Source organism: Limanda limanda, chromosome 11, assembly GCF_963576545.1.
Source record: "Limanda limanda chromosome 11, fLimLim1.1, whole genome shotgun sequence".
Taxonomy (NCBI): domain Eukaryota; kingdom Metazoa; phylum Chordata; class Actinopteri; order Pleuronectiformes; family Pleuronectidae; genus Limanda; species Limanda limanda.
The window spans coordinates 20,451,104-20,475,775 of record NC_083646.1 but is presented as its reverse complement, the minus strand read 5'-3'; the positions used below and the strand labels follow the sequence as shown (position 1 = coordinate 20,475,775).

Below are 24,672 nucleotides of genomic sequence, written 5' to 3'. Positions count from 1 at the left end.
CAGCTTCCACACAGTCAGCAGGGACTCCCGACACTAACTTCTACCAAGTGTTTGCTTCTAACCTGGCGGTATTATGGAAACAGTGTCATGATAGAAGTGGAATTAAAGTCGTGACGGCGGGGTTATGCACTGTTACCACCGCAGTTAGCATGGTGGCTAGCCCGCTAGCCTAGCCTGCTAGCGCCGTTTTGAAAGCTCGTTCTAACCGTCTGTGACCGTGCACACATGTCGTCAGTGCTCGAACGAGCCACCGTCAGCCGGACAACTCCGCTGGCTTAACACACACGTCACATTAATCGTAGAATCGTAGTTGTGTATGTGTTTCTTGTGAATCAGGAAGTTACAGTTCCGGAAATGACCTCGAACAGAAATGACGTCGTACGGAAATGACCACATACGGAAATGATGTCGTTCGCGGACCAATCACAGCCAAGAGCTGTCCGCGGGCTCTCCGACACAACACGGACAGTTCGAAAAATCAGAGGTGTACGAAAAGCTGTCCGAAGCGCTCGGAGAGGGCGTTTCACGACGGATAGGGCGGTCTTATCTATCCGTTTTACAAAATACGCTCAAGCATAAATTGGCCTTTACTCTAGACCAGAGCGGGGATTATTAGGTGGTTAAATCTACTGTTCTTCGGGCCTATGAATTAGTTCCTGAGGCTTATCGCCAAAAATTTAGGAACTCTAGAAAAACTGCCAACCAAACGTATGGTGAATTTGCACATGAGAAGGGCACATTATTTAATAAATGGTGTCAGGCTTCTGAAACCAAGGATTTTGTTGCTTTGCGTGAACTTATACTTCTGGAGGAGTTTAAGAGATGTTTGCCTGAGAATATTGTGATGTACTTAAATGAACAAAAGGTTGCGACCTTATCACAAGCAGCAGTGCTGGCTGATGAATTTGCCCTAACCCATAAGAATGTGTTTTCCTCATATATGTCCCATGATGGGGAAGTTGTAGGGGAAAGACAAAAATCACCCCTGAGTCCCAGGCTCCAGTCACCAGTTTTCCGTGATAAGCGTGCTTGTTTCTACTGCCATGAAAGTGGACATTTTATTGCTGATTGTCCGCGGTTGAGAAAGAAAGATCAGATTAAGAGGTCAGACAGTCCCTCCGCTATCAGGCTGATTCAAACAGTGCCTGGAGTAGCTCAGATAGGACAGAAGGATGAAATGGATGCTGATTTTAAACCGTTCGTCTCAGATTGTTATGTGTCTATACCCGAGGATGGAGATAGCCCTGTGCCCATTAAAATATTACGAGATACCGGTGCGAAACATTCTCTCATCCGGGCTGGTGTGTTACCTTTTTCGAAGCAAACATATTGGGCACAGATATACGGATTTGGGGTGTTAAAATGAGTGTTTTACGTGTGCCGCTTCATACTATGCAACTATCCTCTCCTATTGTGTCTGGCCTTGTGCGAGTTGGGTTGCGATCCCAGTTTCCAATACAGGGGGTTTACTTAATTCTCGGGAATGATGTTGCATCGGTTAAAGTGTTCCCCTCCCCCGAAGTTGTTGAAAACCCCACTGTGGTTACATGTGACTCACCCTCCATTTTCCCTGCGTGCGCCGTTACGCGTGCCACGGCTCGTAAGCTAGGTGATGTGGTACATCTTTCGGATACTTTCATGGTACATGATAATGTTGTGGTAGATAGTTCTGTTTTGGGTGAGGCCCCAACAACAAAAACAACATTGGAAAACACGTATGACCACATGTGGACGGTTCCAGATTTGTCTTTGTCCGTGGACAAAGTAGAACTGATTAAGGCCCAACAGAGTGACTGTACCTTAGTTAATAGTTTGTCTACAGCTTCTGTTCAGTCCAAGATGAAAAGCAGAGACAACCAGAAATCTGTGTCGAGAAAGTTCCAGTCTGGGGATAAGGTTCTGGTTTTGTTACCATTTAGTGGGTCTGGCCTGCAGGCAATTGTAGATTTCCCACTGCCCAAGACCAGGCGGGAACTTCAACGTTTTTTAGGGATGTGTGGGTACTATCGTGGATTCTGCAGAAACTTTTCTGATATTGTTGCTCCCCTCACTACCCTGTCCAGTCCCTCTAAACCTTATGTGTGGACTACTTCGTGTCAGGAAGCTCTTGAATCTGCTAAGGCTCTTCTCTGTAGCGCACCTGTTCTTTCTTCCCCAGACTTTCTACTACCCTTCAAACTTGAGGTTGATGCCAGTGGTCACGGGGCTGGGGCGGGGCTGCTGCAGGAGGATGTTAATGATGTGGATCACCCGGTCTGTTTCTTCTCTAAGAAATTCAACAAACTAACTTCTGATCAGTGACGCAGAACAGCTTCAGCCTTTCTTCATGTTCATGGCACAACCAGTCATCAACCTCTTTGACATTTCCATCCTCTCTCCTGCTTGTCGACTTCTTTTTCAACAAGACTTTTCAAACTGTGATTGGTTGGAAGACATTTCTCCTTTTCTGGAATATCAGCTCGACACTGTGGACACTGGCGCTGTAAACTCAGAGAATGATTAATACATTCTCTGCAGAAAGAGTGGCCACACAGGAGCACTACAGGATCAGTGAAGAATGACAGACAAATGGAACAAGTCAGATCTTCTGTGTAAGAAGCAGACGCCACGCCTTTCGCGTTCTTTTGACCTGTGAAATCGAACATTTTTCGTTGGGAGAGAAATGTTCGATCTTAAGGGGGGAGGTGTTACAACCCTGAGGTTGTGTGGCTCCCTCTCCCTCTCTCCCTCTCTCTCTCTCTCTCTCTCTCTCTCTCTCTCGGGGTGTATGTCTCTCTGTCTCTCTCCTTGCCACTGCCAGCCGGACGTCCAGCTGCACTCAGCTTGTGCAGCACTTTATCAAACTGTTCTTTTTTTTGTACCAGCCTGTTCATGGTAGGGGTGGGTAGCCTTTTTGTTTGATCCATGTTTTCTCCTGTTTTGCTTACTTGAGGAATTAGGTCAGTAACCTGTCTTTTGTTTTCCTTTATTTTGAGTAGGGAAGTTTAGGTTGTTTCGCCTTAGGGTAGTTTTCTGTTTATTGTTTTGGCTACTAGCCCACCCTGAAGGAGAAGGTGTTTTTAATAAACACTAACGGCTGATAATTGTTTGTGGCTGGTTTCTTGGGAGAGTGGAAGGCTGGGGGAACTCTTGGATCATGTTGCGACTGTTTTACCCCTAGTCAGGGTCGTAACAACAATGAAAACAATTGTTAAAGCAGTTTGAAGATCACCGACACTAGAGCACTGACTGTTGAAGAATAAAAAAATGAGAAAAGATCAAATAAAAATAAAAGTTTTCTGATATAATTATCTCAGAAAAACTGTATTTACCATCAACTCCTGTCTGACAACACCTCTGTGCTTTTAATTTTTTACTTCATGAAATCCCTCAATGCCCATTTCATTATTTAAAGAACGTAAGTGACTGTCCCAGATTACCTAAAGCATGCAAGTGGGACAACTACAATTGTTTGAAAAAAAAACAAACAAACCAAAACATATTTTAAACTTATTTTGCTTATTTTATTGCTTGAATACATCACAAATATGATAAGAATTGGGAACATTATCAATTTAAAGACATCTATATCCTTTACATTAATCTTTTCTGAATCACTTGTCCCTCCCCTTTCTGTGACATTAACCAATAAAGTCATGTGATTTCAGTTGCATGATATCCATGATAACTTATCGTAAAAGTCCCATTGACAAGTTTTCTTTAGAAAAGGAAGTAGACATACTGAAGTTTAGTTGTCCCACATTACCCAATGATTACTCAAATTACAGAATTCAATCTCTATATAAAACACACACACACAAACACACACGCACAAACACACACACGCACAAACACACAACCACAACCACACATGCACGCACACACTCTTGTCATTCCATACTGTTAACTGGCCTGTTCTCACTGTTCCAGTTATTTCAGCTGTTCTGTTTTGTAAATGTCTTGTCTTTGTCTTTAGTAGAGATTTAACAGAGAATAAGGAGTTTATCAGACACATCTTCTCAGGGAGATTCTTCCACAGAGTGGGATCCCTAACAGAAAAGGCCCAGTCTCCTCTGGTCCTCAGCCTGGTCTGTGGGATGGTGAGCAGGGTCTTCACTGAGGACCTCAGGGTTACGACCGGGCACGTATGAGGTCAAAAGTTCCAAAATGTAGTTAGGTACGAGAAGTGTTGGGAGTAACGCGTTACAAAGTAACTGTTGAACAAAGTAACGCATTACTCCCAACACTTCCACTACTTCCACTACTTTTGGCGGTAACAAGCATGTAACAAAGTATTTTTTTAAATCAAGTATCGCAGTTACAATTAATGAAATTTAAATGAGTTTGTTACTCGCGCTACTTTCTTTAGTGAAAAATGAACACTTGCAGACAAGAAGACAAGGTTGGATGTCAGACAATATTTTCACGGACCGGCCGTTAAGGTGTGGCTACGGAGCCTCACTACGGAAGGCAGCTGGGAAGATCTTGCACCTCTTCCTCTTCACTTGGCCCTCCTGTCTGATGTCCTCCTGTGACTGGGTGGTGGCAGCGTTTATTTTTCTTAACCCACATCTTCGGACAACTTTTCTGCCGTTAAAAAGCGCCACATCTTCGGACAAAAAACGGCATGAAAACTGACAACTTTTCTGCAGTTAAAAAGCGGCATGAAAACAGACAACTTTTCTGAAGTTAAAAAAGCGGCATGAAAACGGACAACTTTTCTGCCGTCAAAAAGCGGCATGAAAACGGACAAGTTTTCTGCCGTTAAAAAGAGGCATGAAAACGGACAAGTTTTCTGCCGTTAAAAAGCGGCATGAAAACGGACAACTTTTCTGCCGTTAAAAAGCGGCATGAAAACGGACAACTTTTCTGCCATATAAAGCGGCATGAAAACATATCTAGGAGAGCTTGAATTCTATTCACGCCCACAACTCCAGCTTGACCCTGTGGCACATAGCCTAGGTCATCAGCATCAGAGATGTCAGACTCAGAATCAGGATTAAGAATTGCTTCATCTTCATCCTGTTCTTCATTTAGCAGCTCTTACCTGTTCAGCTGTAAATCTGGAATGACTGTGATGAGCCATACTAACACTGTGGATAAAGAAAATCTAAATAATATTTTCAACTATCAGTTGATAAAGTATACAGTATACTGTTCTATTTCAAGTTGTATTTTGTTGACCTAGCTGACATTAGCTAACATTAGCTAGAGAATGTCATGTTGACCTAGCTATCGTTAGCTAGAATTGACCTAGCTTACATAAGCTAACATTAGCTAGCTAAAAGAGAATATGTTAACAGCTAGCTAATAATATTGGACATATTTCTCTTTCCCACCAGTAGAGGGAAGTAGGCTAATGTTCAAATGTTATGTGCAGTTATCTTTTCACAGGATATCAAATATTTTCTTAGGTAAAACAATTGTAAAATAAGACTTACATGAATCAGATGTGAAAAAGCAGCCCGTTTAGTTCTGACAAGTAGTTCTGACAAGTGTGTCATGTGAAAAGTTGTCCAAAGTAAACATGTTCCTAACTACAAACATTTTCAAATCAAAGGTTCCTATCAAATTCACACTTGCATACATGGGGCAATTTTGACCCATGTGTGTAAACTTGATGTAGAAATAAAAAAACTATTTTAGTTAAAAAATTAAGACAGAGAAAGGGAAAATAATGATTTTTGGTAATCAAAAACAAGGTATTTTAATAAATACTTTGTTATATTAAAAGATTAAATAAATAGATTTTAAAAGATATAGCAAAGAAGCACAGCCATGCATGAAATAACATATGAAATGAATACGGGATATTTTTGACCCATGTTGTGCCTTAGAAGGGTAGTGATACAAAAATGATTTTTTATTAAAAAAGTAAAAAAGGACAAATAAAAATAAGAATTTGTGATGATCAAAAACAGGTTAATTGAGGAATTCCTGGGATTCTGAATGATGAAATAAATTTATTGCAAAGATATTTACAATTAAAACTCCATCAGGTCACTTTTGACCCATGTTGTGTATCAAAGGGTTAAACAGACATGCTGGATTCACCTGGTTTGTTGACAAATGGGTCCGACAAATACCGTGTTGGTTTGTGTTCAGCGAAAAAGTTACGTGACCGAAATAAAACACCAGTTTATTTAGAAAAATGACCGTATAATAGATAGAACAGATTGAGATTGAGCTGGAGATTGAATGTCTGAAGGGGTACGGACTGTAAAAAGTCTGGGAACCACTGCTCTCAATTGTATGAATTGTTGTTTTCTTTACCCTAGAATGGGCCCTTCATTTTTAAACACTTTATATTTACATCAAGAGCAGTTTTTTAAAAGTTTCAATCCAGCTTAATACACCCAGTTTAGAAATCTTTGTTCTCGAAATTGACATATTCAAACAGGTTGTTCCGATAGAGTCCCCTAAAATGGCTTAAATCGAACACCTGCACTCCTTGTTTCATAACTGGGATCCATGACTAGGCTACTATCCCCCTACCAGCAAGCTAATCATGTGACTTTGACTCTTCCCACAGCTGTTCAAGAGGAGAAATGTATCTGTACCTACAAGTGAAGAATCGATGCTGGAATGTCAGCTCCACAGTACCTGTCGCCGGTGTAAGTATTAGTTTGCTGTTGAGTTCTTTCTCTCAACTTGTGTGGGTTTCATTTGCATCTATAACGGTGCTTGGCTACTAGTGATTTGAACACGAGGATGATTTTGAATATGTATCTTTTTTGCAGGATGGGATAATAACTCCAGACATGATTCAGATGATCTTTTCTGAAGACCCAGACCAGCAGCTCATTGCTACTCAGAAATTCAGAAAATTACTCTCAAAAGGTTTGTGCCGTATTTCTACACAGTAAATAATTTGACCTGTAGTTTAAGTCATAATCTCTCCCAGCGTTATTAGTGTCTACTTGTTGTTCCACTCTTTCACTGATGAAAACAAAAGAGATTAAACAAAATAGTTTCAACTGTAAGGAACAAACACACACACGTATTACAATTTGAGTAAAAACATACAAATTCAAATCCTGATATTTTTTGCTGAATGGATATATTTTGGGTGATCAACTGTGTCGCAAGTGGAAGAACTTAATTGCGTTGGCGTCACGTTACGACTTGAATGTACACTCATTCAGAAGTGCATGTGAACTGGCTTCTAATCTCTTCATGCACACGTGTTGATTTAAACCACTTTCATTCTCTTGATCGGTCACATTGAAGAAGGGATGAGTTCTGATCTGTTCTCCTGTTATTCATTTCTTTGAAATTATACTTGAGCATTGTAAAGACTAATACTTAATAGGTTATATTATGTTTTTTATTATTTGAGCCTCATGTATTTAATCATGGTGTAAATGATTGCCTGTGTGGTTATTTTAGACTGACTAAAGTGCCATGTGTGTTGTTTGTTTGTAACAGTTTGAGGCAGCCTGGGCACTGACCAACATTGCCTCAGGTACCTTCCTTCACACCAAGGTGGTGATTGAAACCCGAGCTGTTCCTATTTTCATTGAGCTGCTCAACTCTGAGTATGAGGATGTCCAGGAACAGGTGAGAGGCTACAAGATAATATGTTATTATAGACATCGAACAATATTGTTTCAAAAGCGAATATCGTCTGTTGGACTATGTTGACTGTGTGTTTTTGTTTCAGGCTGTATGGGCACTGGGGAACATAGCAGGAGATAATGCTGAGTGCAGAGACTATGTGCTGAACTGTGGGATCCTGCCGTCTCTGCAGCAGTGAGTGTCCTTCCTCTCTCTCATTGAATGTGTCAATCATTACATTTCAACATTATATTACAATTGGATCCTGTTTTGTTGTGTCCAGGCTACTTGCCAAATCCAACCGTCTCACAACAACCCGCAATGCAGTGTGGGCTCTGTCCAACCTTTGCCGGGGGAAGAACCCTCCACCGGACTTTGCCAAGGTGAGTCCTCTTGTCAGGACTAAATTGGAATACTGTACCTCAGTATTTCTGCTTTCAGCATTAATTTGTGATCATCCAGCGGTTTTATTAAACTGTCCATATGTCTCTGTTGTCCTTGTCTCTTGTGTGTCAGGTATCTCCTTCTCTCAGTGTGTTGTCCAGGCTTCTGTTCAGCAGTGATCCAGATGTGCTGGCTGACGCTTGCTGGGCTCTGTCCTACCTTTCTGACGGCCCCAATGAGAAGATCCAGACGGTCATAGACTCCGGGGTGTGCCGCAGACTGGTGGAGCTGCTCATGTAAGAAAATGACAGTTATACATCCTGCCCCGGTTTTATGTTTTGGCTGGAATGTTGTGTTGTTGTTTCACATTGCTTCATTTAACCGTCGTCACCTTGGAACAGACGTGTCAGAAGAATGAACATGCAAGAGTCTGTCCAGTCTCAATTATCGCTGTCTCTCATCTCTATATCACTCACCCAAAGTTAGAATTCTCACCGGAATTCACAGATTTCATTAGTTGAGTAGCATCACCCCCCGAATCTATACAACAAATCTGACGAGAACAAAATTGCACAACCCACAAAGCCACAGTGGCCACATGCATGGGAAATAGCCACCTCAGTGAAATGGTCTTGAGTTTTTGGTTTCCGTGGATGTCCTCTGTTGTTTAAAAGCTGATAAACTGAACTGATGTCTGCACTTTTCTGAACAAATTAATGCAGACTACAAGTATAACCTGATCATCTTTAAAATAATACTCAGTTTTTCCATGTTTAAGTATAGAAAATGTCACATTTTAAAAGGTCATTTACAATCTCCACACTGTTTTACAGGCACAGCGACTATAAGGTGGTTTCTCCTGCTTTACGTGCGGTGGGCAACATTGTAACAGGAGATGACATCCAGACTCAGGTACAAGCTCAGCTCCTGATTCCCCCACTTAATTTCTTTTCTGGCTAGTTTACCAGTGATCAAACACAGTATGATGATATAGATATTAATGATAGAAAAATTACAATCTGCTGTCTGTTTCCATGTTTGTTTTCTCAGGTAATCTTGAACTGTTCAGCACTGCCGTGTTTACTGCACCTCCTCAGCAGTCCCAAGGAGTCCATCAAGAAGGAGGCGTGCTGGACTGTGTCTAACATCACAGCAGGAAACAGGGCTCAGATTCAGGTAAGTGCCGCCTTACTTGGGTTTAGTGTTTCGTGCCTGAAGAAAGGTGGCCCTTAAGTGCAGCTGACAATATAAATCTTCATTGCAGAATGTGATTGATGCCAACATCTTCCCGGTACTCATTGAAATTCTTCAGAAGGCCGAGTTCCGCACAAGGACAGAGGCAGCGTGGGCCATTACTAACGCCACCTCCGGGGGCACTCCTGCACAGATACGGTGTGTTTACCGGACTAATTCACGGCTTCTATAGGACTCTGAACAAGACCAGTACAGAAACAATTCAAGATTTGATTATCTGCTTTAGCTTTTCTGTCAGTTGGCCATGATTTCAAATCAAAAAGACACATTTTTACAGAAGTTTTATAAAGATGATAATAAAATAAAATGGATAATTTCAGCAGAAACAGAGTACTTGAACTTATAACATTTGTCCCTGTGTGAACAGGTATCTGGTGTCTCTGAATGCCATTAAACCCATGTGTGACCTGCTGACTGTGATGGATTCCAAGATCGTGCAGGTGTCTCTCAACGGCCTTGAGAACATCCTCAGACTGGGAGAACAGGAGGCCAAACAGAACGGAACAGGCATCAACCCTTATTGTGCCCTCATTGAGGAGGCTTATGGTACAACTCTCCAGCACATCACACATGTTACATCCCAGAATTGTAACAAATGGTCAGGTTTTGTCACATTGACTGAGCTAACCACCACTTTATTATTATTATTTTTTTTTAAATGAAATAACACTGCACACACAATCAGGGTAAAACAAGCAATTACCATACGTGTCACAGACAGGGTAACACAAACTCTGGGCAGCTTATATCAACTATCAGCCTTGAGTTGGGTTCTGAAAAAACTGAAAAACCTACCATTGGGTTCGGATAGATTTCTCTCGGGATTGAACCGGTTCAGACAGAGAAATGCAACCTGACTGGCTCTTTGCTGCATAGTACTGTAGTTTGCTCTGTTGATTTGGAACATAAGTCTCCTCTCCTGTGGCCGCCTCAGTGTCCCCGTCTGGTTCCGACACTCCACTCATCTCTGTAGGCTTAAGTGTCTTTTTTTCTGAAAAGGTCTCATCAGGCTTTTACTGATCAGCTTGACTACATACCTTTCATGAAGGAAGCAGCTGAAATAGTATTTAAGTAAGCTTACTTTAAATGGCTAGAAGAGTGCCCTCTAAAGTGACAAACAGCTGTGGGATCTACACACAGCTCTATCGTGTCTTCTGTGTCATTCAAACTATCCACTTCACATCCACACCTGCATTTACCATTAGAAGTATTCTTTCATATAGCAGACGTGCATGTTTAGTTTAATCTGCCTTTTAATCCTGCTTTTTGTAAACACAGACGCGGAATGTTTCCTGAAGAAAACACCTTTTAAAACTTAAACTCTTAAATCTGTGTATGTGTTGATGCCCCTCTGCAGGCCTAGACAAGATCGAGTTCCTGCAGAGCCATGATTGAGCACTACTTTGGCGTGGAGGAGGAGGATGCCAGCCTGGTTCCACAGGTGGACCAGAGTCAAGGCCAGTTTGTCTTCCAGCAACAGGAAGGGCCCATGGAGGGTTTCCAGCTTTAACCCGACCTCCTTCATCCTGGTCTCTGAGCCTCGGCCTGCTTGCCGGCAGACTCTCCTGGGATCTCATCTCTGCTGGGCCAGCTCCACCAGCTCCTCCCCACATGGCCTATTCTGTGGCTTCACAACAATGCATACTCTGTAGAGACGCAGAGATCTGTGGATAAGGAGATAGAAAGTGACAGCTCATTTGGGTCCTTGATTCCGTTTGAGACTGTGGGAGCCTGAATGGAAGGGTCAGCTCTGCTGGTTTCCTCTCCCTTGATGAAAGGCCGATGCCATGGAAAGCCAATTCACTTTAAGAAGAATTCTCTGTTTTAGCACTACAATATGATATTCCTTTGACTTCCTGATATATTTTCTTTATCATTCTAAATGAAGTTAATATTTATGTTTCAATTAGAATCTACTGTCTCCAAATCAGCATCCATATCCCTTTTTTGAATGTGAAACTACCTCTTTAGTCTTCGGAGAGAAAGAAAATGAAAGAAGTGGGGAGGCTATTATGGCTTATTTCCAATCTTGAAAGATTCAGTGTGTAGTGGCTGACCTGTCAGCAGGCTGTGGGCAGGCATTGGCCGTAAATACAGTATTACTGTACATCCTGGTCTTTCCATACTTCTGTAAGTAAGTATTCTGCTGCATGTGCTCTCTGGATTCTTTGTCCTCTCCCGTGAAAACAACTGGAGACTCGAGGTTTTTTTATTTATTTGTCTTCTGAGAGCAGTGAGGGAGCCCCTGAGTCTCTTCTGAAGGCAGCGGCTTCCTGGATCACGTCACTGCCCTACTGTTCCGAGTGAGACTGTGACAGTGTTGAGTGAGACTGTGACAGTGCTGGCTGCGACTGCTTTTGTTTTTGCTGCTTTCTTTGAGTGGTCTTTATTTCAGAAAGCAGTATGAGAGCAGGCCAGGTCCTGTCAGTTATACGATGCAGTCTGTGCAACAGCCCTGTGACTTAAATGAGATCTGTTTTCTGTTTGTCTCTCTGAATAAGCATCATGGTTTATCTTGTTTTCTTTCTGGCTGCAATCATTTCCTTCTTGTGATGGGATTCGTCAACTGATTAGGGAGGTTTTGTATATTATATATACATGTAAGAAAGTGTAAAAGTATTTAAGTGGCAACAGGAAGGTGTGATGAGCGATTATGTTTTCTGTCTTGTAATGCATTATAAGTGAATTCAGTCACTGTGTTCACACACCACTCATCCTGAATCACTACTTTTCCTTTTCAATGACCCAGACAGTTTTTTAGTTTTGAGGTTGTCTTTTTTCCTTCTAGGCTGTTATACTTAAATCTTTATTTTTCCGTGTTCTCGTTTCGTGGTTAGTCTAAAGATGGAAGCGCAGTGTTTTTGTTCCTACTTTTGGCTCCACCCCTGAACTATGATTTGACCATTTTTTTTTTATCACATGCATTTAAGTACAAAAACAATAATTGGTGGAGAACCAAACATGAAAGGAATCTATATTTATGTGAAATGGAAAATGTTTGTAATGCAGAAATTACATCAAGCACATTGAATTGTGTATAGTTTTCTAATATTTCTGGTTTGTATAATTGTATAATTTTTTTTTTAGTTTTTCGTAGTGTCTTTGTTTTCCCCCTGAATTTGCTGTGTCGTTGTGGCTCTCAGTAGAAATGTGTTAGAAGTCCAGCAGCTCGTGTCCAGGAGTGACCTGCTGTATGCAGCCACAGTCTGTGCTTCCTAACACCGACTGGATGACGGAGGTGTGACAGTGATCCTGGTATCTCTCGTGATGCCTGTGGGGTGACACACGCTTACATTGTGTAACAAGAATTAATAAACTGATCTGTTGGCTGCAAACCTTACACACTGGCATCAAAGTTCTAATTTGTATTTTAATTCTCATGCTTGTTTTAACTGGTTAATAGAGCTGACTGCTGTTGAGTACATTTACTCTCCCACCATTCAGAGGGACATGTTTTTTACTCCTACATTAATTTGACAACTATAGATAGCTTTTTTCCAGTTTTTACTAGTGAGTAGGTTAGTTAATATACATTGTTTATAACCCAAAGTTTAGATAAATCATTAACTGCCGGTTCTTGTTGATGGGCATCTGTTATTACCACGCTCTGGGCAGAGGGGGAGCAAGCTAGGGTTGCAAGTTGAGAGCGTAATGGACTCGGTATAGCTCCTTAAGAGTAGCAATGTAGCAGATGGGAGAGAAACACTCGACTACAAAACAAATGACACCAGCACCTGTAACGTCGCCAGGCTGCAGATATAGGCACTCTACAACCGGTCCACTCCCAAATCCACCACGCAGCAAACTCAATAGCACTAATGTAGCTACACTCAAATTAATCAGAGGCCTAATGGTGAGCAAAACACTTATTTCTCTTGTCGACAACACATTTGTCTTCCCCAGGCCAGAAAACACATCAGCAATACTGGTCAGTCAGTGCCCAAGTTATTAGAAATATATTTGATTTAGGATTTTAAAAGGGAAACTAAACACCTGAACTAAACTTATGGGAGAGTGGATTTTCAATGTCTAAATATAATCATGAGCCTGATTGACTAATAAGTAACCTTTAACCACGGAAGTTGTTGAAGTATTTTAGGAGGTTTGAGCTCATCACGTCATGTGTCAAATGAAACAATGAAATACCTGTCAGGCTGTTCATTCTTAAACGTCACTATTTTCTTAAGTGTGGGCTAGAATGGATGACAAGTCTGTGGAATGTCAGCTCAATCATATCTTATTACAATGTGGTGCTTTTTCCTCAGAACAGGTTACATTCCTCACAGCTGCGCCAGAGTTTCCAGTTTCTGTTGATCTCCTTGGCTGGTACTTTCCCTGCAGTCACTAAACAATGCTCTCCAGGAGAGATCCTGTGTCTTTCACCTGTCCAGGTATCGCAACCCTACTTACCGTTTCTCAAAAACACAGGGGTAGAGCAGAAGGTCAACAGTTTGATTCCGGTCTTCCACACTCCGCATGCTGAAGTGCACATCCAGTGCCAGACCAGGAAACTTTATTGATCTTGCACACACAGATCGCGAGCCATTTAAAGCATCTCTTATTTGCTGTCATCACAGCTGCTTCCACATAAACTGAAGCTAAGTATTTACAATTGAGAGCATTTTTTACATACGTAAGTGAAGTCCCCCACTTGCTCTCACATTGTTCTCTTATAGACAAACAACAACATTAGGCTCATGCATATTTTACATACTTGCCTGAATTCCAAACAAAAAGTTTTCAAACTTTAACAACTTGCAGGTTTTGTCATCACGTCTGCCACCGTCTGATCTGTTGGACAATATTCAAAGAAAATCTTAAACTTCTTCACAGTTGACCTTTCAAAATGATATTTTATGTCAACATGCTCGCATCTCGCCAGAGCTATTGTGCTATTTATCCTCGTAAACCTTAGGTGGTGTGTATTTACATCCATCAATGACTTCTATCAGTTGTACTGGGTACATACACCCTTGTGCTGTTGCAGCTAAAGCTATATCCTCTGCCTCGCAAGTTGAGAGGGAAGCAGTTGGCGGCTTTTTGGTTTTCCAGGATATCAAAGGACCATTCTCATTTAGGGTTACACAATAACCATCAAGACCAGAAACTATATACAGTGAACACAGGCCATTTACCATCATTTCAAGAACAAGGATGTTGAGAAGAAGTTCGCTGTGAAATCTGATATGTTATGTTGTCACATTTTCCCCCTGTTATTTTTTTCTTATTGTCTTGGATGTTGCACAACCACAGGGATGAGTTCGGAGCAGGGGATTTTTTTTACTGTGAAACCTGATGACGAGCAGCACCTGAAGCCTTCCACCTTCCCATCAGGACCGATCACGTCATTCTGTGCAATACTTTCAATGTCCTTTTGATTTTCTGTAGCAGTTAAGTAAATGGTGTCTTTGTTTTGTCTCTGCCAGCATCACATAATTATGGTGACGGATTAATTAATTTTCACAAACATATAAACAGATGAAAAAGATAATAAGAGGACGAAGAGGTTTTACAGCAGTTTGACATAAAACTCAGACACAGCCATGATAATAATCTGATTTGTGTAAATAACAGAGCTGTGCTTTTTGCCTCTGTTAGGGGACTATAATCATCCAGAACACCTGTCCATACACAGCCTCTACAAACTGGCATGAGGACTTTCACTGTGTGTGACGGTATCACGTTAATAGAAAGAAATCCTTTTCACTTCTGTCCTTTAAAAACATAACATGTCATTTAGCTGTTATCCAAAGCGATTTCCAATAAATGCATCCGACATCTATGAGGACCCATTTTGGGCTCAGCTTCTTGCCCAAGGACACTTGGCACGGGGCTGGGATTCAAACCACGACCTTCTGGTTGGAGGAAGACTCTTCTAGCGCTCATCCACAGCCCCCCCTTATAATTTGGGTTCTCATCAAACACGCTCAAATGACTGGATCACACAGCATTCAATCCAGTTTCTCTGGAGCCTGCAACATGTATTTAAGTATTTAATTTCACCTTTTTTCCTCCAGCTGTTCTTGTTTTAGTTGATTCGTTTTCTTCAAGTTAAATTGTATGAACTCGTGATTTTGCATTTTGCTAACAAACTCACATTTACTGTGTGCTGAAGTATCCAACAAGACAGTGTGTATGTGTCCAAATGCAGAATTTGAGCAGCTTTCAAAGTGCAGCTTGTGCACTCTGTTCTTTGTGTGAAAATCCTACCACTCGATATCTGAGACATTTAAAGTGTTGTCTTAAGAATTTAAGCTTTTCAGCCACTCTCAGTCAAGCAGCTTACTCATATTCATACAATGTGGAGGAACCTGTTTGGCTGCAGAGCGTCCTGCTGAGCTGTCGCCCTCACCTCTGGCTGCCTATAACGGCTTCTTGCCCTCAGGTTGGCTTATCTTGAATTGCTTATACTTGGTTAAGTGATTAATAGTGTAAATAGTTCTCAGTCAAATAAGTACTACATTTTATTCAGGCGTTTTCCTTACAAAAGGTTAATGCCCCACCAACGTTCAACACATATCCAACAAATCACAACCCCAAAATCTGAAATATTTTTGCCAGAGCCAACACTTAAAAATTATGCAAAAATGTTAGGCACTCATGCGATGTTAATGGCTGCATTATAATGTGCTTTTGTAGTCTTGGTATCCACTCAAAAAATTTGTGAACACACAATGAGTCGCATACGCCCATCATCCACACAATCAGATGGTGCTTCTAGCGCTTATCTATCAGTCATCCATTCACTCACTGACAGCACAGCCATCGGGGGCAATTTGATTTCAGTATCTTGCCCCAGGACACGTTGATGGGTTTGTCTTGACTATGTGACTGGACAGTTGTTAGTTCTTCCTCATTACTGAAAAATGCGCACAACCTCATCACAGAAAACACCTGAGTGAGAGTTTATCACCCATCCCACGGACACGGTTAATGCTGGTCATTGTGGTTAAATCCTCTCAGGATTTCAGCGAAGGACCATTTCAGTGGCCATTTAAAGCTTATCATCTTATTGATGGTTCAAAAATTTGATTGAAAAACATATATATGTGTATATATACACACACGCACACACTTCTACCATATATTATATATTTTTTATTTATATATATTTTATATTTACGTCTTTCACTAAATTGTTTGACTTTGATTTCCCAGGGAGTAATGCATAGATCTTGATTTTTTAAAAAACAAAACAAAAAAGATAGCCAGATTTAGGGGACCAATATTCGTTTTCAGACATGTCCAGAGAATTGGGTCTGTATTTTCTCAACAGAGTTTGCCCACATAAACGTCGCAGCAGAAGATTCTCCGCGGTATACACACAGACACAATCTCTGGAGTGCTCAGGTGAGGGGGGGGGGCAGCAGACCGAGGCAGGACGTAACATATACATTTGATTGCGTTGTGTGTTGGAAACATCATCAACACTTGTGGTTCAGACATACAGCCCATCCAGAGAATGGCCGGAAGATCTCAGTAGTTCAGTGGATGTCTGATGGGAGCTTATGACTATCTGCAAATGGGTGTGGCCTAATTGAATTTAAGGGAACTGTTGTGCTTTGGCCAGTCCGACCTGAAGCAGCACAAAAATTAAAAAGCAAAAAAACAAGTTATGTCCTCTGGGCCGGTCTGTTTTATTCACATTCTCCGTCCTTCGTTGTGAAACACTGTCTGTTTTATTGCACCACTGCATTGACCAAGTCACCAGTTTAGCATTACCTTGTAGCAGAAGCATTAATAAATAAGATACCGAGATGGTGAGTTACAAATGACCTGTTTAGAGCCCCAAATTAACATGATGAGCCTTTAACTGGAAAAAATACTGACACTTAAGAATTATGATTATTATTTACCTATGTTCCTTATTGTTATAAAATTATGTTTGTGATGCATTCAAACATTTTGTAGTTGACCCACTTTATCAAACATGTTTTTTTAATGTGGGACAGCATGCTTTGGGTAATCTGAGACAGTCACTTAATTTTCTAAAAGGAGAAATGTGCATTAAGGGTTAAAAAAAAGATAAACTACAGGGGTGTTGCGTAACCTCTGCAGTGATTGTCTGGTTAGCAAACTAGACCATTATCAGAAAGCTCTTTAGTTAGTGGTGATCCAAAAAGAGTCTGTCCTGTGTTCTGCAACATGTGGAGAAGACAATGGGGTGATCGATGATGATGAGTCTCTCACCTGCCAGGACTGTCTGTTCCCTGAGTCGCCCAAATGGAATGACAAATTACTGAAAAATAATCTCTTATTGTTACTTGCTGTTGATTGAATTTTGATTGATTTTATAAAAATGTGATACACCTTTAATAGAATGCTTTAAATACATGTTATAATTTCTTTACTTAGGCTAGGGTTCTTTATGGAAATTGTGTTTACATGAAAAATAAAATAGGTCATATTGAGCTTGACAAGCATAAAGCATGGTGACAAAAGCCTGATATAAGTGTCCCATTACAAAGTGACCCCTCCCACATGATCAAATTCCGGCAGAATTTTATTTTTTAACACTATGTGTCCCATGTCTCCTCTGAGTATGATATCTCCATGATTTATTCTGATGTGGTTGGAAAACATCTTAAGCTTTACAGAAAGGTATAATTTGTTGGTCTCATGAAAAAATGTCAAATGTCTCATGAAAGCAATGTTCGAGCCACGCCTGATGTTGCATTACACATGAAGACTGCTCCAGTGTCTCTCACACAATTACGTATACAGGATTAATTAAACATCTGTAATGTTTATTGGCCCCTACCCAAAGGCCAGGTATCAGTTTCACTATCGGGACAGAAAAATGTAAAAGTCAAATAGCTGCGTCCCTCCTCACAACCCACTGTAAATAATGACAGTTATATGCTGCTTCTTCTGAAGGAGTGTTGTGTTGCTGGACCTCTGTGTAAACTTGTGCTGCTCGTTCCCGTTGTCACTACTCCATATTCAAGGTAACCAGTTGCAGGTAGAGAGGGTGGCAGAGCACAGATGAAATCCTGACCAATAGACTGTTTCTCTGACACTGAACTCCCAGATACAGAGATAGATTCAGAGGTTTTGCTTGAATATTGATACACATTGTTCCTGAAAGCAGTCGTGGTGTTTTGTTCCTTTTTGAAAATAATAACGTAGCACTTTGGTAAGAAATGACAGCTGAGGATGCCGTAGTTGGAAATGAGAATGACCACCATCTCCACAGCCGAAAGGTAAACTCCTGAGGTGGAAACGTAGACAGGAACAAAGAGCATCCAGGAGATCAGGTAGAGCAGCATACTGAAGGTGATGAACTTTGCCTCATTGTAGAACTGTGGAAGTTTACGGCCTTTGAAGGCACAGATGAAACACACCAACGCTAGGAAAGCTATGTAGCCCAACATCACCCCGAAGGCCGAATATGAGCCCTCGTGACACTTCTCCAGCAGAGTGGTTGGTTGCATGACGATCTGGAGAGATGGGCTCTTGAGGACTAGCCAGCAGATACAAGCAATCACCTGCAAGGCCACACAGAAGCTGGCCATGACGTAAGGCTTGAAGAGCCTCCGCAGAACCACCTGCAGTGCAGGGTTGAACTGGAAGGCCAGCAGGATCTGCAGGGTCTTGACCAGGATGCAGGAGACGCACAGAGTGAAGCTGATACCGAAGAGCACCTGTCGAGCCTTACACTGGAAACTGTTGGGCCGACCGACAAACAGTACCGCGCTGATGTAACTGATGACCAGAGAGAATAGGATGACCTGGCTCAGTGGCCCTCCGGCAGCCTTCACTACAGGAGTGTCGCGCTGATGTAAAAACAGAGCTGACACCATCACAGCCAGGAGGATGCCCAGGGCAGAAAAGGTGAGGAGTGCCACAGCAAATCTGTCCTGCCAGGAGAAGAAGAGCACGACTTTGGGGGTGCAGCTGGAGCTGCCCTCTGCCGACCACTCTCTGCTTATGTTACAGCTCAGACACTGATCCATATCTGCAGGGATGGAGGATTACAAGCACAGGTGCGGATTAAAGCAAAAAAAGATCCTTTCTGACTCTGAGATCCTAGCATAAGCATCTTTGTTGAAATTTTAAGAATTTCGTTTAACATTTGAATATCTGATATTCAATGTTAACTGGTCAAGCTGCGAAATATCCTGTTATTGTTAAGTGCCCTTGAATTTAGACATAGCGGGCCACCGGCCATATGTAACAGAACTTGTACCTGACTGTTACTGCGAAGCTTATATATATTATCTTTAAATATTAAGTACACTGTTAGTAATTTGTGTTAATATACTTTATTATCTTTCACAAATGTTTTTTCATTAATGTTGCAAAAGTACATTTTGCCAACCTCTACACTGTCAAGAACTCTATATCCTTCAACTTAGCTAACTATCTATATGGTCATTTTGGTTATGGTTATTCATTTAATTGTTAATGAGAGTTTTAGTTGAAGCAATGCTTGATTACCAAAGCTTGGTAATTAAGCATTGCTTATACTAAACAAAAGCTGTGCTTTTACTCTGAAGAAAAAGGCAGAAGAAGGTAGATGCAGTTACATTCTAAGGCAACACTAGATTATTGATAAACTGATAAATTACTGATAAACTACACATCTCAATACCTAATTGTATAGATTGCTTTCATGTGATGTTGGGTTTTAACTGTTTTTTTAATCGTTTTCGCGACACCTTTTATTTTACATGTTCATTTATTTTAATTGTCATATAACCGCTTTTATGTGTTCAAGTTTTCATTAACTTTTCTTGCTTTGCTATTAAAGTACTTTTTAAAATCTTTCTTATAAAAAGTGATTTAAAAACAAAGTTAACCAGGGGGCAGCAAAGATGTATTGGCTTCACTTTTTTTTTTTTTTTTCAAATGTGTTTATTGGATTTTTTTTCCTTTCAAGGAAGAACAAGTTACAATGAAATATAGAACAGAACGGATTCAGAGACAAACCTTGTCCTTGTAGCATCATATCACACATTCCCTACGGCCCTGTTACTGCTTCTCTGAATATCAAAGCATTTTAATGTGCCGACTATCAAAGTTGTTTTCACAGACTGTTTGTACGACACAGCATTGAGTGAACTGTGTGAATAAACATCAAATATCAATACAACTCAGTTATGCATATATTCAGACACGTGTGATCTCATTCTGTCTGATTGTGATGGAAAACAATCTGATGATCTAATGCTTGGACAGGAATCACCACAGGAAACATTTGTAAGCACACACACCCTTACAGCTTTTATTTACTGTGCACATGCAGTGAATGTGTCCAGTGAATCCAATGTGTGCAGGGGTGACGTACCTGTTTTATTCGAGTAGTAGTTCTCAGTACAGTTGATGCACTCATAACAACAAGTGTGTTGACCTTCAGCTGTTTTTTTGAACTCTCCAGGGACGCAGCTGTTGGAGCACTTGGAGATGATGTACTGCAGAAATCAGAGAGATACATTCAACACTTCATGTCATTGTTCTTTTCTTATTTTGTATTATATTTCATGTAACATTTTCCTGAATTCTACTTTTTGTATATACAAAAAGTGGAATTTGAAATGATGTTTTCAGCTTTATTGGTCTGCATGTTTTCAGTAATCACATTTTGCAGTATTGCAAGTTCTGTCTGTGCGTGTGTAACGTTCCTAAGAGCAGCAGGATTAGGGCCTACCTGAAAGTCCTGGAGGTGCTTGGTGCTCACATTGGTGTAAGTGAAGTCGTTGGTGGATGGGTGGTATTCAGCCACAACCTCAGTGAAATGATTATTTCCTCCATCTGAGCACCACATTTTCAGGTCGTAGCCCAGGCTGATGTCACCGCTACTGTCAAACTTATAGGTTTTTCCTCTAAGTTCAAACTCTTGGAATAACAGAGGTTTCAGCAGCTACAGGATAGAAGACATTTCATTATCATCCCAGTACCTTGGAAAAGTCTTAAACGCACTATGACAATGATAAATATCCCTGTGCAGAGTCCATCTCTTTTACCCTTGGCTATGGGGTCTGCTGCTCACTTGTTGCACTTCAGCTCAACTCAGGCCTCTTGCCAAGTTGGTGAAGACCACCGGAGCCAGAGACCTCTGGGTACCTCCACAGCCTTGTTTTTACACACACACACACACACACACACACACACACACACACACACACACACACACACACACACACACACACACACACACACACACACACACACACACACACGCACACGCACACACACACACACATGTGTGTAATTACCTCCCAGGGTTGCATCGTGCCTGGTGTTTTGCAGTCTCTGCTCCTGCAGACAGAAGCCACAGTCTGAGTAATGGCACTGACAGCCATCTCAACACTAAGGATAGTGGCCGCATGAGTGTGTTTCCTGAGATTTTTCACAGCTTCTGAAATAAGCTTAGTGTCTTCAAAACCTTTACTGGCATTTAGCTGCAAATAGAACTCCTTCATGAAGGGGTTATTCCTTGTAAATTCATGGCCAGATGCCTCCAGCCTGCTCAGGTAGTTCTCAATTGATGACCTGTCTCCACTCTTGAAGGTGAAGCCCATAACGTGTCCTATGTCCCTCAGAGTCGCGTTTACTCTCACAGGGTTGCTGGAGGACCAGCTGTCACTGGCCACCCAAACTCTTCTCATTGACTCCATGCTTTGTCCTGCTCTCAGTGCCTTATGCTTCAGCTCCTGGAAAAGATACCTCATGTGAGTCGACTTGGCAAATGACACAATGACCTGCACTTTGGGATTGTTGAGGATGGTTGTGGCAGCGGCCCGGATTTCAGAGTAGATATCATGACTGGTCACAGACTGAGGTAGAATCAATTTGAAAGCCACACAGATCCCCTTTGCAGAGGCCTGGGACACAAAGCTTTCCAGAGCTGATCGGCCATAATCTCCATCTGTGGTAACTATTCCCACCCAGTTCCAGCCGTAGGTGTGGAGAAGTCTGACCATGGCAGCTGTCTGATGTTCATCATTAGGAACAGTCCTCAAAAACGAAGGGAAGCGACCCTTATCACTCAGAATGACAGCAGTTGATGAATAGCTGATCTGGAGAAAAAAACAGATGATATCATTTTTAAAGAAGTGACTTCATGGTTGAATGCATGCAATTGTTGGAAGTCACTTTGGATAAAAGCGTCAGATAAATGATATGCAATGTAATGTAATATGTATCTACTCAGATCTTGATTTGCAACCTACAACCTCTCATGAACTCTTTGCGATTGTTCCTATGTGTAAGTTTCAAACTTTTTAGTTTGGTCATAGTTTTGTTTGGTAACGCACAAAACTGCTTCACTTGTAACTTTCCCAGCAAACAGGTTAAGATGCATATGTGTCTCAATTCAGGGGCTGCATCTTACGGAGGACACATGGGGACCACGAAAGAGGAGGTCCATGTGGAGACCGAACTGAAATTATATGGTCTGGTTTATAAAGGAGTTTCAAGATCTCCGTCAACAGAGGATGCAGCTTTATCTGTGGCTCCTCACTTTGATCATAAAAGGTTCAGCTGCTGATGTTCATCAGCTGCCACTGAAAACCTGTTCTGCTGCTTTCTATAACAGTCACCGCTATGTGTGTCAGTGTTGCCACAGAGGGTCAGCAGCTTACTTGAGGAATCATCTGGAGGGTCAGTTGCCTGGCGATGGCAATGGATATTTCAGAGTAAGAGGCACCTATAACAGCCATGACTGGCTGTCCACAGGTAGAGGTGTTGCTCTCTGTGTAGCAGTTGTCCCGCTGCATGAAGTCTCCTGTGACTCTCAGAGCTGTGCTGGGATCACCGCAAGAGTCCACGATTAGGTAACCCAGAGTGAGGTTCACAGCCTTGAGCAGAGGCGACTTATTCATGACCTCGATAGCATTGATCATAGCCAGAGCCAAAATCAGGCGTCTTTCTTCAAACCTGTGAGAACAATACATTTGTTATTCCAATAATAAATACAGGATGTTTGTGATATAATGGAGAGTGTGAGGGACAAGAAGACAGAGATCAAATAACTGTGTTAGAAATACAAATAATTCTAAAACTAAAAGTACTTGAAAATCCCTACATATGAGACAAAGGTTGAATTATCCAACGCCTAATCTCTGCAGGGTGAGTTCATGATTGTTACGTTTATTTGTTATGGCACTTTTGGAAATATGCTGTGACTTCTTCAAGTCTCTGATAACATCTTTGAGAATCAAATGTTTGGATAATTGATTTAATTAAATTGGATGATCTCACCTGATACATGGCTCTGGTTGTAGTGTGAAAGAGTCATTTTTTTTTTGTATATCCTCATGAATGGGAAAGAGTCCGGCGATGATGATATCTCCTGGAGCTGTAGCTTCCATCCTCCTGGTATAACTTTCAGTGGCATGTCCTGTATCCATAATAATAAGGAAAACTGTGACATGGAAGTAGATTACAGGAACAGCCCAGGCCATATCACTATCCTCTGTGTTTGCTGTCTGAGCGCTCGCTGGTTTTTCACCTCTGGCAGAGTGATACTCTCCTTTTTAAGCATCTTCCCAAGGCTAAAAGAAAACTCTCTCTTGCTTCCTCATTCACACTTTTCTCTTCTCACATTCTCCCCTGCAGCCCTGCCCACTTCATGACTGTCAGTGAGGGAGTCATTGTTCTGCAGCTTTCCTCATATCTGCTCTTGTGCCTACGCATTTCGCAGCCCACAGCACGTGTTGTGCAAAAAAAGAAATGCATCAGTTTACGATCATATAGCCTACCACAGAAAAAGATTAAACCCCCACGTCAGAGGAGCTTCAACTAGACAAATGAATCCAACATTACAATGTCTGCTGATGGTAATGAACAGTTAATAGTTTGAGTACTTGGAAGAATTTATATTTTATATAGCGCCTTTCAAAACACAGTTTCAAGGTGCTTCACAAGTTAACAATGAACATTTTTAAGTAAACAATTAAAAAAATTGTAAAAGCAGTTTGACGATCACCGACACTAGAGCACTGAATGTTGAAGAATAAAAAAATGAGACAAGAGTAAAAACTAGATCAAATAAAAATATTTTTTTCTGATATAACTATCTCAGACAAACTGTATTTACCATCAACTCCTGTCTGACAACACCTCTGTAGTTTTTCTTTTTTTTACTTCATGAAGTCCCTAAATGCCTATTTCACCATTGAAAGGACGTAAGTGACTGTCCCAGATTACCTAAAGCATGCAAGTGGGACAACTACAATTGTTTGAAAAAAAAAAATGAACTAAAACACATTTTAAACAACTTATTTTGCTTATTTTGTTGCTTGAGTACATCACAAATTTGATAAGAATTGGGAACATTGTCAAATTAAAGACATATCTATATCCTTAACATTAATCTTTTCTGAATCCTAAGTCATTGACATTGTCAATCAATTCCAAGGGGGAGCTTCTGATTGACACTTGCCCCGCCCCTTTGTGTGACATTAACCAATAAAGTCATGTGATTTCAGTTGCATGAGATCCATGCTAACTTATCGTAAAAGTCCCGTTGACTAGCTTTCGTAAGAAAAGGAA

General features: G+C 41.2%; 2 protein-coding genes across 2 annotated transcripts; one reads left to right on the top strand and one right to left on the bottom strand.

Annotated features, from left to right (window-relative positions):
- Window positions 1–7,108: 7,108 nt before the first annotated feature.
- On the top strand, window positions 7,109–10,569 carry LOC133014585 (importin subunit alpha-6-like). Its single transcript, XM_061081851.1, has 10 exons — window positions 7,109–7,132; window positions 7,408–7,539; window positions 7,643–7,731; window positions 7,820–7,919; window positions 8,053–8,216; window positions 8,754–8,832; window positions 8,971–9,096; window positions 9,185–9,312; window positions 9,542–9,720; window positions 10,532–10,569. Exons 1-10 carry the CDS (start codon window positions 7,109–7,111, stop codon window positions 10,567–10,569), a joined length of 1,059 nt encoding a protein of 352 aa, XP_060937834.1.
- A 7,460-nt stretch (window positions 10,570–18,029) lies between these two features.
- On the bottom strand, window positions 18,030–23,582 carry LOC133014584 (G-protein coupled receptor family C group 6 member A-like). Its single transcript, XM_061081850.1, has 6 exons — window positions 23,380–23,582; window positions 22,761–23,055; window positions 21,393–22,196; window positions 20,825–21,037; window positions 20,465–20,588; window positions 18,030–19,132 (listed from the first exon to the last, which is right to left on the bottom strand). Exons 1-6 carry the CDS (start codon window positions 23,580–23,582, stop codon window positions 18,030–18,032), a joined length of 2,742 nt encoding a protein of 913 aa, XP_060937833.1.
- Between the last annotated feature and the right edge of the window lie 1,090 nt (window positions 23,583–24,672).

Excerpts from the sequence above, each read along its gene's own strand:
- LOC133014585 (XM_061081851.1), top strand. The coding sequence starts at position 7,109 with ATGTACACTCATTCAGAAGTGCAT. Across the intron at positions 8,833-8,970 it reads GAGATGACATCCAGACTCAG|GTAATCTTGAACTGTTCAGC; the intron begins GTACAAGCTCAG and ends TTGTTTTCTCAG. Across the intron at positions 9,313-9,541 it reads GGCACTCCTGCACAGATACG|GTATCTGGTGTCTCTGAATG; the intron begins GTGTGTTTACCG and ends CTGTGTGAACAG.
- LOC133014584 (XM_061081850.1), bottom strand. The coding sequence starts at position 23,582 with ATGGCCTGGGCTGTTCCTGTAATCTACTTCCATGTCACAGTTTTCCTT. Across the intron at positions 21,038-21,392 it reads GCACGATGCAACCCTGGGAG|CTGCTGAAACCTCTGTTATT; the intron begins GTAATTACACAC and ends TCTATCCTGTAG. Across the intron at positions 19,133-20,464 it reads CTACTACTCGAATAAAACAG|ATATGGATCAGTGTCTGAGC; the intron begins GTACGTCACCCC and ends CCATCCCTGCAG.